Source organism: Mustela erminea, chromosome 2 (genome assembly GCF_009829155.1).
Source record: "Mustela erminea isolate mMusErm1 chromosome 2, mMusErm1.Pri, whole genome shotgun sequence".
In the NCBI taxonomy this organism is placed as follows: domain Eukaryota; kingdom Metazoa; phylum Chordata; class Mammalia; order Carnivora; family Mustelidae; genus Mustela; species Mustela erminea.
This window is the reverse complement of record NC_045615.1, coordinates 108,801,642-108,816,045: the sequence shown is the minus strand read 5'-3', so window position 1 is coordinate 108,816,045 and position 14,404 is coordinate 108,801,642. Positions and strand designations below refer to the sequence as shown.

At 39.7% G+C, this 14,404-nt stretch overlaps 1 protein-coding gene across 1 annotated transcript in view; it reads left to right on the top strand.

Annotated features, from left to right (window-relative positions):
* Positions 1-1,922: 1,922 nt before the first annotated feature.
* Positions 1,923-14,404, top strand: part of FBXL5 (F-box and leucine rich repeat protein 5) — a 45,508-nt gene continuing 33,026 nt past the window's right edge. Inside the window, exons 1-3 of the mRNA XM_032333883.1 lie at positions 1,923-2,115; positions 10,777-10,992; positions 13,406-13,501. Coding sequence (XP_032189774.1) covers positions 2,032-2,115; positions 10,777-10,992; positions 13,406-13,501 — 396 coding nt within the window. The 5' untranslated portion in view covers positions 1,923-2,031. The remainder of the gene's footprint in view (positions 2,116-10,776; positions 10,993-13,405; positions 13,502-14,404) is intronic.

Sequence of the window (14,404 nt, the reverse complement as noted above, 5' to 3'; positions counted from 1 at the left end):
GGACTTAGATTCATAGGGCCAGATTATTCTGTTACTAATCTGTGGGATGCTAGGCAATTACCAGAATGTCTTCAAGACTTAGTTTCCTATAGGGCTACCTCACAAAGTTGTTTCATTTAATAATAACAGCTTACAGGCAGTACTTACTATGTGCCAGGTGCTAATATAAGCAGTTCAAATATATCAAAGCTCTTAATTCGTGTAACAGTGCCATAAGGAGGTATTTGTCTTAGCTCAGACTGCTAAAATGAAGATACCACAGACTGGATGAAACAACATAAGTTTATTTCTCATGGTTCTGGAAGTTGGAAATCCAAAATCAGGGTGCCAGCAATGGTGAGCGCCCTCTTCAGGCTTGCAGAAAGACGATTTCTCCTCCCATCAAGTGGTGAAGGGGAGCAAGCTCTAGGGACTCTTAGAAGGGCAAGAATCCATCAAGAGGGCTTTAGAAGGGCAACAGTCCATCATGACTTCATCTAATCCTGATTACCTCCCAAAGGCCCACTCCTTATACCCGCACATGGTGAAGCAAGGGGATTTCAACAAATGATTCTGAGGATACAAGCATTTAGTCCGTAGCGGTTTCGTCCCCATTTTCTACATGAGGAAGCTGAGGAACAAAGACTTCATGCCGCTTATTCAAAGTTCTACAAGAAGTAGCGGGCAAAACCAGTAATTTAACTTTATCTCCAGTCTGTGCATTAGAAATAAACAGACGCACTCTACTACAAGGCGCTTTCTCACCTTCTACTCCACCATTTCTTGAATATTCATGAAATCCCTATGTAGTTATGGAACTATGATAGATAATAGGGATATAAGGAGTCAACAGAACATATTTGGTTCTTGCCTTTCTGCAGTTTGTAGTTATTAAGCAAATAACCAAACACTTCAGGTTCTTAGCCTTTCCTGTTTTCTCCCATTTTTCTTGGACTCCCTTAGTCCTCCAGGCAACCAGTTGAGAGTTGATCATGATCAGTAAAGCCGGTAACAGGGTCTCCCTAGGTCTCTTCGACGGCTAGGGCAGGGGGAAATTGACCTGTGGGCAGGGAGTGACCTTTTTCCTAGCAGTGACCTTGCTCATCTCCTTTCTCGGTGAGTCTCGGCTTAAAATGGAAGTATGTGTACCAAGTTTCTTTCTCACCCTGCTGAGATAATTCGCCCTTTCCCCCCCACCACCCAAGGCCTTTCTGACATCCCTGACCAGGTGTTCCTGTGCTTTAGGTACATTCTTGCCTCCTTGATCTCCAGGGCACATTTTTCCTTCATTCCTTGGAAGCTCCAGAATTTCACGCTGCCCTCCCCTCTGGCCTGCGCTGGAGGAGATGGTGCCTTGCTCCCAGACCCAGCCTCGGCGCTCCCCGAGGAGGGGCGGCCATTGGCCGGTCTGCTCACGCGGCAGGGTTTCTCTGTGGGGGCTGAGTTCTCAGAGCCTCAGTCCTGGTCCACCCATTCCGGGAGCCTCTGACCAGCGGGCAAGCAGGTCAAGCCCGCCACTCAGGAGTGACAGGGGTGCCAAGGGCGGCCAAGGAGGGCCCGGTGGGGCACAGAACAGCCACATGGGCAGTGGGCGTCACTGCCCGCGGCGCCCAGACGAAGGTCCTGGCCGGAGCTCGGCCGCGGCCATTGTGCTCGGCTGCCTCGGCCTCAAGGCCTGATGGGCGTAGCAGCAGCGCTGAGAGCGCCCCCAAAGTGACAGTCCATCCCTTCAGATAATGTGTTTGATGTTGTGAAACAAATAGGGCAAAGGCTTGGTTTCTTTCCTCGGCAAGCGAAGGGACCAAGGAACGCAAAAAGCGGAGTAGGTGGGTGAGAGCGCAGGCCGCCGCCGCGAGCCTGGTCACGTGGCCCTCAGGGACCGCATGGCGGCGGCCCGCGCGTCCCCGCGTCCCGGCTGGCGGAGTAGGCCGGGCGCGCGCGCCGACGGGGCGGGCGCATGCGCAGGGGGGCGCGCCGCCTCTGCCCCGCGGCGAGGGTGTCTATGGAGAGGCGGCGGCCGCGGCTGCTGAGGCAGAGGCTGAGGCAGTGGCGATGGCGCCCTTCCCCGAAGAAGTGGACGTCTTCACCGCCCCACACTGGCGGATGAAGCAGCTGGTGGGGCTCTACTGCGACAAGGTAACGGTGTGCAGAGCCTCTTGCTCCGGGCAGCGCGGGCCAAGAGGAGGAGCGGGCCGGTCCCCGGGCGGCCTGGCCTGCGCCGCGCCCGCAGCCCCCGGGGCCGCGGCGCACGGATTGCCGCCTGCGCAGCTGTCAGCGCCGCGCTCGCTCCCCGCACCTTCTCGGGGGAGCCCGCGCCCCGACCCGGCTGGCGGCCTCGGACGTGCCCTCGGGGGCCACGGCGCGGCTCCTGCCCGGCTGCGTGTCCCTGGCGGAGGGCCGCGTTCCCTCCGGCCGCGCTGGGCCTCCGACCCCTGCCCCCGCCCACTCAGGGAGAGAAGCTCCTTGGCGCCCTACCGACCTTCGGGGACCCCGGGCCGGCCACCTGCGCTGGGCTTCCTATCCGCTTCGGCAGACCGTTTCTGCAGCTGTCCCCCGCCTCCCCCAGCAGCACCGCCCCTCATCCGGCTCCCCGGACCGTCTGGGGGCTCTCGAGGCTCATTTTGCAAACACCCATCCATCCTCGGAACCTCTAGCTTATTTCCTGCCTCAATGGGCAGCTTCTCTCAACCCTGCTCATTTTGCGCCCCAGCTTTTCACTGGCTTGATTGGAAAGAAAACCCAGGTTTCTCGGTCTAGGGACTGCAGAAGCTTCACTTTTCGTTTATGGTTATCTTTTTCCTCGCAACTTTTATTGTCCTGGAGCATTTACCCGGTGTAGATTTTGTTATAAGAACGCCGTTCTCTTGGAATTCTTACCGTGGGCTCGAATACAAGGGACCTCGGAAAAAGTTAGGTTTAACTGTGAGAACCTTTTTGGAGTGTTAATTGGTGCAGCATTAACTGAAAAAGGACTTTTCTGGAGATGGTGCAGGACCTTTTTAATGATTTTAAAGCAGTATTAAGCGTCCACATTTTTATCAGTTTTACTTTGGGGGGAAGTCCACATATATCCTGAAAACTTCAGGCTGTCCTGTCTCGTGTAGAAATGAACCAAATAAAAAGCATTTAAACAATTATTGTTTAAGTATAGAAGTCAGCTCTGATGAATTTTCAGAAATTACATAGCATTAAGCAGAACCACTGTTGAGAGAAAAGAGGGGTTCTTACAGCTCAGGGTAGTTGGAGGGTTCCCACAGTGTTTGTGCTAGGCCATATTCAAAACCAACTCTTTAAAACGCATTCACAACCATCTTTTCCTCCCTCCATTTTGAAAATTAAAAAATACCTGGTTCAGATATACAGGTTTAAACAGGACAGTCCAGGACCGTGATTCTCAACCTTGGTTGCTGATCAGAATCATCCTAAAGGCTGTTAAAAATCCCAGTGCCCAGACCACTGAAAGTCAGCCTCTCTCAGGGTAGGACCCAGGCATCAACTGTAATTTAAAGCTCCTGAGGCGAGTCCAGTGTGCAGCCAAGGGTGAGAACCATTTATCCCGGAGAAGCATAAGGAATGGGCAAGCCATAGCTTACGCTCTGTAGCCCTACATTTTTTTGAGATAGATTGCTGTAGTGTTTTTACTTCCTCTGGCTTTTGAACTTAGTTATTCTGACAGTATTCATTAATTGCAGGAAATTAAAAAATGGGAGGTTTATTACTTTCTGAAAATTGGAAAGGGAAAGTTAGTGAGGACTAATGGAATAGGAGTTCATCTCTGCAGTTTAGACTGGAGAGCACCTGAAATTGTTATGTAAATTTTTGTGCATGTGTACACTTTGCTAGGGAGTCTGTGGCTTTCATCAAATGATTGTGACTCTTCCATAGTAGTTAAGAGTCACCGTTTTACTTAATTATGTGATAGATTAACCAGCCTCATACGGTGCCATTTTTTAAAAAAAAACAATACCTCAGTCAAATAAGATTCTTTTCAGTAAATGTTTCCTCTTGAAGTATTTAAGAAAGCAGTTTCAATTTGACATAGCCTAAGTCAAAATAATCATTAATTCTTAATCACATATAGTTAATGATCTTGCTGTGTATCTTCATCAAGGAAATTAAAAGTCCCAATTTTCCAAACTGTGGATCAGAGACCAAGGTGATTGAGGGGGCGAAAAGTGTATAGGAATTCTACATCAAAATTTCTTCTTGATACTGATAGCTAGTGGAAATCTCTCCTAGGATGTCCTTTGGGAGCTACAGTGGAGTAATAAGTGTTTAATGCTGGCCGAGTAATCTTAAAGGACTATTTTTGTATCGTTTGTCATCTGAAGTTTTGCCTTCACCATCATTCGGTTTGTAAAGGCCATGGATGTTCAACCCAAATAGCCCACAGTAGAACTTTATAAAATGAGAACTAGTTTTTGTACTCAAACTAAAAAAGATAAAAGGTATGTTATTTCGCTTTATTCTGAATGTTAATTCGGAATGTCAAGTAATTGTAAAGTGGTCAGTTTTATTTCCAGTATCAGACTTTTCAAGTACAATATATTTTAGAAGCATCCATGTATTTACTAGCATCAGCTCAATCATTTGTATGCTCAGACTAGTTTACCTAGAATAATTTATTCTTGTAGGACATTTTAAATATTGCTGTGTAATACCTAATTTAATCGTTTGCTCATGGATTTCCTCTTATATAATGTTTTATGGAAAGATTTTCCCCTGTTATCCAGACAATAGTCCTTTGAGGTAGGTAAAGGAGGGGGTATTTCTGTTAAATAGCTGGGAAGTCGTAGGCTTAGGTTAGCTAGACCCAGTTTACAAAAGCAGTTAGTTACAGATTTAGATGGAAACCCAAGTCAGGATCTTGATTTCCAGTTTAATTTTCTTTGTATGAAACCAGAGTAGTTTTTGAAAAATTTTTTTGGTTAAAAGTCGGTTATGGGGGCGCCTGGGTGGCTCAGTGGGTTAAGCCACTGCCTTCGGCTCAGGTCATGATCTCAGGGTCCTGGGATCGAGTCCCGCATCGGGCTCTCTGCTCGGCGGGGAGCCTGCATCCCTCTCTCTCTCTCTCTGCCTGCCTCTCTGTCTACTGTGATCTCTCTCTGTCAAATAAATAAATAAAATCTTAAAAAAAAAAAAGTCAGTTACGAAATTTTTTTCTAATTCACTGACCTTCCAGATTGGGATGATTTTAGTGAACATTTCATTGGATGACGTCTTTTTTCCAGTTTACTCCGATTCTTCAGTGTTTCCTCTAGTCCTCAAAATTCTGCCAGTAAGTGTGGAGTCTACTGTCTGTTGGCCTTATGTTGTGTCAGCCAGCATTGGTGGTGCGATGTGGGGAATTTACAGTCTTAAAATTGTTCTAAGGTGGAAATCCAAATGCAGTATAGTAGGAGCAGAGGGAAGTATACAGTTAGCTGTATATTAAAATGTCAGGAGTGGTCTTAAGATTTCCTTCAGCTGAGTTCTGAGAATAAAAAGTAAATGGTGGTTTTAAGGATGTGTATAATACAGAGATTCCTAGACTTACCTATAAGTCAGTTATAAAGTTTTTGAAGTGGTGGAGGCTGTTACAGAGTGCCCAAGTTTTTCAGGTAGTGATATTAAAAGTCCCAATTGGTTATTATTTTATAAATAAGGGACATTTTTATGACAGAAGTCCTAGGAAGGAAATAAGCTCGTAATAATTAGAATAGATTATTTTTTAAAATTGAGTGGGTATAGCTTTATGAAGAATTTAGTTTTCCTTTTTTTCTCTTTCTACATACCTATAAAAACTCTAGTTGACTGGAATTGGGAAGACCGGTTTAGAGACAATATTGAATGGAGAACTAGGAGAGGAAGGAGAAGGGAATTTAATGAGTTCTTACTACATGCTTACGTTATTTCTTTGAATCCTCATAGGAGCCCCATGAGGCAAGTATTACCCATCATTCAAAGACGAGGAAACAGACTTAGTTATTATGTAACTTCCCAATTCAACTAGTGATTAGGAGAGCCTGAATTTTAATTATAGGATTCCCCCCCCCCTTCTGAAGCCCTTGTTTTTTAGTATTACCTTACTAGTTCTGTTACTTACTGTTTGTTATATGATTTTATTTGAAACATTTCACGTGTAGGCCATAGTTTTTTTCTATCTGTAGACCAGATAGTTTGACCAATAGTTAATTGAGGTTTCTTTATTGGATATAAGTTTCCCTTGATTGAATCAAAGCATTGTTTGGCTTAATAGCTGAAAAGTAAAATTTATTTGGGATAATAGTGTTTGGGTTTTTGTTGTACTATTTTTCATATCTATTTTAAAACTTAATCTAGTCTTTAAGTCACACAATTTTTTGAGTCACTTTGAAGCCAGGTTGTAAGATTTTTGGTTGTGGAGTGAGACAGAAAGTTAGTTACAAATTTTTTTTAAATACAGGAGATATCATGTCACTGGTTGTTACTGTTTGTTATGTGTGTCTTGTTCTATATAGGTTCATTTTTGAGTTTGCCAAGCATCAGAGTATATAAGTTTGTAGGTCATACATACAAGTTTGTAGGAACTTGTATATCCTCCTATAGGGCAGTGTTTTTCATAGTGTGTCCTTTAATCCATTAGTGGGTCATGAAATCAATTTTGTGGGTCAGAAACAGCATTTAAAAAAGGGAAGGCAGCTATGCTCACCACTATACCACCAACGCCAATAGAAACAGCGTTTAAAAAATGAAATGCGAAGAGTAAATATTAGAGTACATCACAGGGTAGAGAGGGAAATAGTGTTTCCAGAAATTTGTTTGAAGTATCTGTGATGTGTGTGTCTAGGTTGCACTGTATTTCAGACTAAAGGTCATAGTTAAACGTGTTTGAAAAACACTTCTTTAGAGTAGCATTTCTCAACCACAGCACAGTTGACATTTTGGGCTAGATGATTTTTTTTGTGCCCGCTGTCCTGTGCAATGTAGGATGTTTAACTGGATCCTTGGCTTTTACCCACTAGATGTCAGTATCACTTCTGCAGTGGTACCAACCAAAAATGTCCTTGCCTATTAGTTCCTAGAGGGTAGTGGGGGGTACAGAACCGTCCCTTGGTGAGAACTATTGCTTGAGAGCAAGTATTCATTCTGACAGTTTTTACTCTATTGGATGTGGAAGGATAGCTTTATGATTGGGACTAATACTGTATCTTGTGGAAAGAATGTAAGTTTTAGAGCCCTAGAGATTTGATCTTTGTTTTGTTGTCTACTGGTTGAATGGTTTTGGGCAAGTTATTTTTTCTCAGCCTCATCTCTTCATCTGTGAAATGGGAATTTTAATACCTACGTAATCTTAAAATACTTAGTATAGTACATAGTGTGTCATAGACTTCAGTATGTCACAGATATTAATGTCTAGGTTTATTTTTGTGTCACTGAAGTTTGTATGTTTGAATAACTTTGTAGAGGCAAACAAAATTTTAAAAATTCATATAAACAGATTTTTAAAATGTTAAATTGCTTGTGCTCTGGTTATCTTTTAGCTGCTAAATTTACTGACTTTTAGGTACCAGGTTGAAACAGTTGCTTATTTAAAGTGGAAATTCAGTGATTTGTGTGGTTTAAGTACTTTTTTTTTTTTTTATTTTATTTATTTGAGAGAAAGCATGAATAGCGGGGAGGGGCAGAGGGAGAGGGAGCAGCAGACTCCTGCTTAGCAGGGAGCATAATGCAGAACTCCATCACAGGACCCTGGAATCATGATCTAAGCTGAAGGCAGATGCTTAACTGACTAAGCCTCCCAGATGTCCCAGTATAAGGACTTTTTTTTTTTTTTTTTAAGATTTTTAAGATTTCAGGGAGAAAGAGAGAGCGCGCCTGCAAGTAGGGGTGGCGGCAGAGGGAGAAGCAAGCTTCCTGCTGAGCAGGGAGCTTGATGTGGGGCTTCATCCCAGGACCCTGAGATCATTACGTGAGCTGAAGGCAGATACTTAACCGACTGAGCCACCCAGGACTTCTAATGATAGTTTCATATGGGCTAACTATATAAATAACAGAAAAACCCAAGTAGGGCTTAATACAGGTTAGGTTTTGTATTCTTTAGATATATTATTAAATTATTACAAGAACCCTGTGAGGTATTTAATATTATTAGCCATATTTTACACATGGAAGAAACTGAGGTACAGAGCAATTTAGTGACTTGTTGACAGAGATGGATTTGTACCTAAGTAATCTGGCTCCGGAGTCAGCACTTTTAGCCACTAAGCTGGATTGACTATGAATAATGTAGAGTCAGTCCTCTTATAGATCTTACTGGGTTCTCAACCTATAGTATGAGCCTTGTCTTGATCTTAGCTTGTTATTAAATCTGAAGATTTTGTAACAGTCCAATGAGAATGTATGCAGAATTTCCTTTTTAAAATGTTAAGTCATATGAGGGTTTTAATATATTTTTTTGCCATGCTTTGGTTTTTGTTTTTTAAAAAATTATATAGCTAATATCATGTTTTCTTTAGATTAATCTCTTATTTCTACTAAGACTTATTTTAATTAAAAATTTAATTTTTGAGATTAGCCTCTAGTAAATTTTATGTGGTCTTGTGTAACATTTCTTAGGATAAAATCCACAACATTGGTTTAAAGAAATCCATCCTGCCTGCTGTTTTTGTATGGCTCAGGAGTAAGAATGATTTTTACAATTTTAAATAGTTGGAGAAAATCAGAAGAATAATATATTTTAATATGTGAAAATAACATGAAATTCACATTTCTCTGTCCTTAGATAATCTTTTGTTGGAACATAGCCACACTCATTCATAGACTGCTTTTATGCTACCGCAGCTAAATTAAATGGTTGCTGCAGACAGTATGCTCGTAGAACTTGAAATATTTACTGTCAGGCCCTTTACAGAAAAAGTTCTTTTTCTTTACAGAAAAAGTTTTTTTTACAGAAAAAGCCCTTGTTCTAGATAATTTACTTATTGTGGCTACTGCTCCTTGTGTTAACTTCCCTTCACTAGAATGTAAGCTTCCTAAAGGCAGCAATTTTGTTCACTGATGTATTTATCCTGAGTACCAGAAGCAATGCTCAGCTCATAATAGTTGCTCATTAAATATTTGAATGGAGTAAACAATGCATGAATTTATAAAAATGAATGATTAATTTTCAAAATGGTGAGAGCTATGCTTAATGAGCACAAATTCATTTTAATTTCATAGCAACCATGTAAACTACAGATGTTGTTGTTCTCATTTAACACCAAGAAGAAAAAGTAAGACATTGAAGGAGGAAAGTAACTAACCCAGGATTACAGAGCTAAGTAAATGATAGAATTGGGATCTGCTCTGGAGTCCTACAAATGATTTTTAATACCTAATCCATAGTGCATTTTCCAGAAGATATTTAGTTAATTCTGCTATGTATAGTGGACTAGTTCAGCTTTAGGAGTCTGCCGTCTTTTCTGATGCTTTGTCATGAGCTTGCTACTTCTGCCTGAGACCAGGCAATTAAGACAGCTTAGCGTCTACTCCATTTTAAGGAATACTGGTTCAGACTTGACAAACCCAAGACTAGAAGTGTGGTGTTAGTAGCTTTTTGCCCTCCATTTACAGTCTGTGTTTTTATTGTAATCAGATTTTGCCCCTTAAAATGACTTTAAAAAAAATTATTTATGTATTTGACTGACAGAGATCACAAGTAGTCAGAGAGGCAGGCAGAGAGGGAGGAGGATGCAGGCTCACTGCTGAGCAGAGAGCCCGATGCGGGGCTCGATCCCAGGACCCTGGGATCATGACTTGAGCCGAAGGCAGAGGCTTTAACCCACTGAGCCACCCAGGTGCCCCTTAAAATGACTTTTGAAACTGGAGTTGAGTTGATATAGTAGAAGGTAGATTTAATATGGCAATGGAGGTAATGGAGGATTTTAATATTATTTTGAGCTTTAATTTGAATCAGGTTTTTTGATAAGATGTATGCATTTAAACATGAGAATTTAATTTGCCATTAAATGTAAAAAATTAAAATTACATACAAATAGTCATTTTCTTTGGTTGAACAGTAGAGTTAAAGAATATGACAGTGTATACATTTCTTTGCATTTTCATTGATTTGTGTTTTCATTGATTTGTAGCTTTCCTTCAGTCCTTTTGCTAGGTTTCAGTGTTATACTATTACAGTGCCTCTACCTCAGAAAAGTATGTGATTTCTTATATAAACTGCTAAGTGTTTATGCCATTTTTCTTAAGATAAAACCCCCCAAAACTAGTTCCTCTGAAATTGTCTAGTAATATTCTAATAGCTCAGTACTTTATAATTATTTCTGTAACAGATCAGACCCCTCTTGATATTAAAGTTTAAACAAACTATGAGAATATTTTAAAATTTTTACATTGTAAAAGTAATATAATAGCATAAAGAATATTTGAACAAAGACAAAAACACTTACATGTTATCCTAACACAACTGTTTTAGAATTTCATACAACTTTATAGAGTGTGTGTATTTTCAGTATGAATACAGAGTAATGGAATTTTAGGTTTGGAGGGAGTTGGTCTAATCCCTTTTGTTTAAAGAACTTAAGTGATATATTGGTGTACCGTCATTTACCTGTACCATCAAGCCTTCAGAATATAAATCAGTATCTTCCTGACCTAGTGTACTTTTTATTATACTTTTATAATTTGTTAATTTATGAATTTCTCTTATTTGTACTTGAACCAAGTGTAAGAGAGGTATTCTGCTATGTACAAAACTAAATAGGAATGCATTTGAGTATTTTTTATAGATGCATATTTACATATACTTATTAATGCTTTTCTTTTTAAATTTTTATTCAGCTTTCTAAAACGAACTTTTCCAACAACAATGATTTCCGTGCTCTTCTGCAGTCTCTGTATGCTACTTTTAAGGAGTTCAAAATGCATGAGCAGATTGAAAATGAGTACATTATTGGTTTGCTTCAACAACGCAGCCAGACCATTTATAATGTACATTCTGACAATAAACTCTCTGAGATGCTTAGTCTCTTTGAAAAGGGACTGAAGAATGTTAAGGTGAGTTACAAAAATGGGTATTTATCACAGTTTGTGTCATTTGCTGGTATGTCAGCAAAAAGTATTAGCATTTTATAGTAAACGATGTTATGTTATAGAAAATATTCTGACACTTGTTAAAAGACCATAAGGAAGACTTTATTCAGGGGATTACTACATTGAGGTTTTGCAGTAGGGGTGAGAGATTGGACTCTCAACTCTGAATATATCAAGGAAAGCTGGGGATTTATAGCCGAGGAGCAAGAGTGGGGGTCAGGAAAATGACTAAGAGGAAGCGTCAAGGCTAGGGAGAATCTTGCTAGACTGACTGAAGAGGGTTTTTGCTGAAGGCAGCAGACCAGGCTGATTGAGGGTGGATGGATACTGAGGATGATAAGATGCCTAAGGTAGAGGGATTTTTGCTAAACTGACTCAGAATGACTTTAGCTAAAACTGGACTAAGTGGGCCAAGGACAGAGCTTACTGTTGAGGCCTAGTTGAGAAGGGGGCTCAGAGGAGTCTGTCTCAGGTTGATGAGAATCTTTGTCAGTTACCTCCTCATTACCGTATATAAAATTTTATAGTGAGTGCTCTTCCCCAAATCTTAAAGTTGTTTTTGTAAGTAGAAATTTTAATTACCATAGAATTTTTACTTTCTGGTAACATTTGTTCAACTCTTAAAGCTATAATAAATGTAGTTATTGGTGACTAAAGGTGAGATTATTTCTAAGAGTGAATACTTTTATAAATTTTATTTATTGAAAAATTGAATGTTAGTGATAATGTGTATTTCCTTTCCATATTTTAGGGTGCAGGGATTGTTAAACAGGACAATTTTTAATTGTATAACATAAAATTAGCCATAGTTGAGTATAGTTTAGGATAATGATATAAAAAGACTTTCCTTTTCAATTATATTTACATATTATAGAAATTTGAAATTTGATCTTCATGTACAGCTCCCTTCTGGCTTGGTGAAGCATAGACTTAAGTTGTAACTGTGTCAAACCCCCCCCACACTTTTCACTTACAGATTTATATTCTAGAAAGACTATTCTGCAGCAAGGAGGAGAATGGGTTGAAGGAAAAGACAGGACTGAGGCAGGAAGACCATTCTCAAAATTATTGAAATAGTGTCTGGAAGAAGACACATTAGTAACTGCTTGGTGGGAAAGTGGGTGATTGGGTAAGGGTAGAGTACTGGGTAGTGATGGAAGAGAGATTTACTTTTTATTGAATACTTCTTTGTACTTTTTCAGTTTTATATCATGTTCATATATTACCTGTTTAATAAAATGATTAAGATCTGAACTAAAGTAGTGGCTAGTGGAGATAGAGGGAAGGGGACAGATGAGAATTATGTAGGATATGTAATTGGTAGCATGTAGGGCATGCATATATAGGGGAAGGGAAAGGAGAAAGAGAAAGGAAGTAAAAATGAGAATTGAGCCTAAAATTCGAGGGAATATAGAAAAGGCTTGGGGAATAAAAAGATTCATTTTGGACATGTTGGATTTGAACTGCTTGTGCAGTCCAGGTGGGTATTTGTTAATAGGAGGAGGTGTAGATGGGTTTTAGGGTGAGAAGAGTAATTTGATTTGGAAAAGCAAATTTGATCATTTTTAGCAGGTGAAGTGGAACTGGAAGCCACTTGGGATGCTTAGGGAAAATGTATAAAATCTTCAGAGAATAGGACTTTGGATGAAATATTGGGAAGCAGTTGAATAAATTAGTAAATAAAGGAGGAGACTCAGCAGGGATACAATATTCCTATATTTTAAAAGTTTTATTATTTTGTAAAATTCCACATGTTTTAACTTGAGAGGGCTGATGTAGAAGTGATAGCTGTTATAGAGGGAGGAGATGGGATCTTAGTTCATCTGAGAAAACCTTTTAGCTGTTGTCCAGAACTAGACTGATATACTTCAAGATGTCTTGAGCCCCTTACCTAGAGGTATGTTGATATCTGACCTTTTGAAGTAGACATGGTCTTCCATTAGTATAAATATCTGTTATCGGCATAACAGATGTTGTGGATTGTGTATTGGAGGGTACATTGGATGAGTATGAAGGTACTCTGGTGATCGAGTCCATTAAGCTCTTGGAGACTGCTCAGACATAGGTTAAGAAAACTGAAACATAGAAATTATATAAATGTATACATTAGAAATTAATAGAAGTTTTGAGCAAATAGTTGCTATTTTTAGACTTTTTATGACCTTTTAAAGAAATACTAGATCACATTACTAAAAATTCAGGGTTCCTTTGCAAGATATTTTAAGGACATCTTTATGCAACAAAAAATACAGAGACCACTTTGCTGTTCTTCAGTCTGTTTTTTCCCTGAGGTTTTATGTTGTACCTTCCTAGGATCAGTACAGAATAAATAATGAAGCAACATTTTTATAGAATATAATTATTTTTATGTTTCTAGAACGAATGTGAGCAGTTAAATTATGCAAAACAGCTGAAAGAGAGATTGGAGGCTTTTACAAGGGATTTTCTTCCTCACATGAAAGAGGAAGAGGAGGTAAGCATAATTTTTTCTTCCTTGTGATTTTGACTTACACAATTTTTAAGATGTTTTAGCTTTCATTCTTCAAAATAATGCGTAGGATGATAAGCTTCTGGTTCATTTTAGGAAAAGAGGAAAACTCCCAAGAAAACAAAATTTGTTTTCTCAGAGAGGTGGTTGCTTTTCACTGAATCAGTGACTTAATTCATTTGCTCAAGTAATACTTACTTTCTGTGGATCCCTGGGTGGCTCATTTGGTTAAGCAACTGCCTTCAGCTCAGGTCATGATCTTGGAGTCCCAGGATTAAGTCCCATATCTGGGCTCCCTGATCAGCAGGGAGTCTGTGCTCCCTCTGATTCTCCCCCATCTCGTGATCTCTCTCTTTCACATTCTCTTTCTCTCAAATAAATAAAATGTTCAAAAATTTTTTTTTCTTATTATGTAGGTGGCACTGTATTGAATGTTAACTTTCCATGTTACCTTAATGTCTTCTTAGAACCTTTAGAGGATTCTTGAAACTTTTTGATGTTTTGTGTCTATTCATGCTAACATTCAAGTATTTTTCGTGTTCTTTTTTTTGTAGGGGATTTTGGTAATCAAATGGTAGTGTTAAACTAATCAGTTTTATTCCTAGTACACATGTATTAGGATATCACTGATTGGATGAGCAAAACATTTTCCCATTCTCTTCTTTCTCTAAATGTGGGGTGATTATTAGGATTAGGGTAAGGAATAGAAAAATTATTTTAGGAGGAATGGGATTCTTGTTTAGTTGTTAATCAGTTTACTATGGTGAATATCACCTATGGCTTCACCTTATAATTAGATCTCTATTTAAAAAAAAAACCAAAAAAAACCTACTTATCAGCTCTTTCCAGACTGATTAAGTCAGGTGAGAGGTACTGGCCTGGATATAT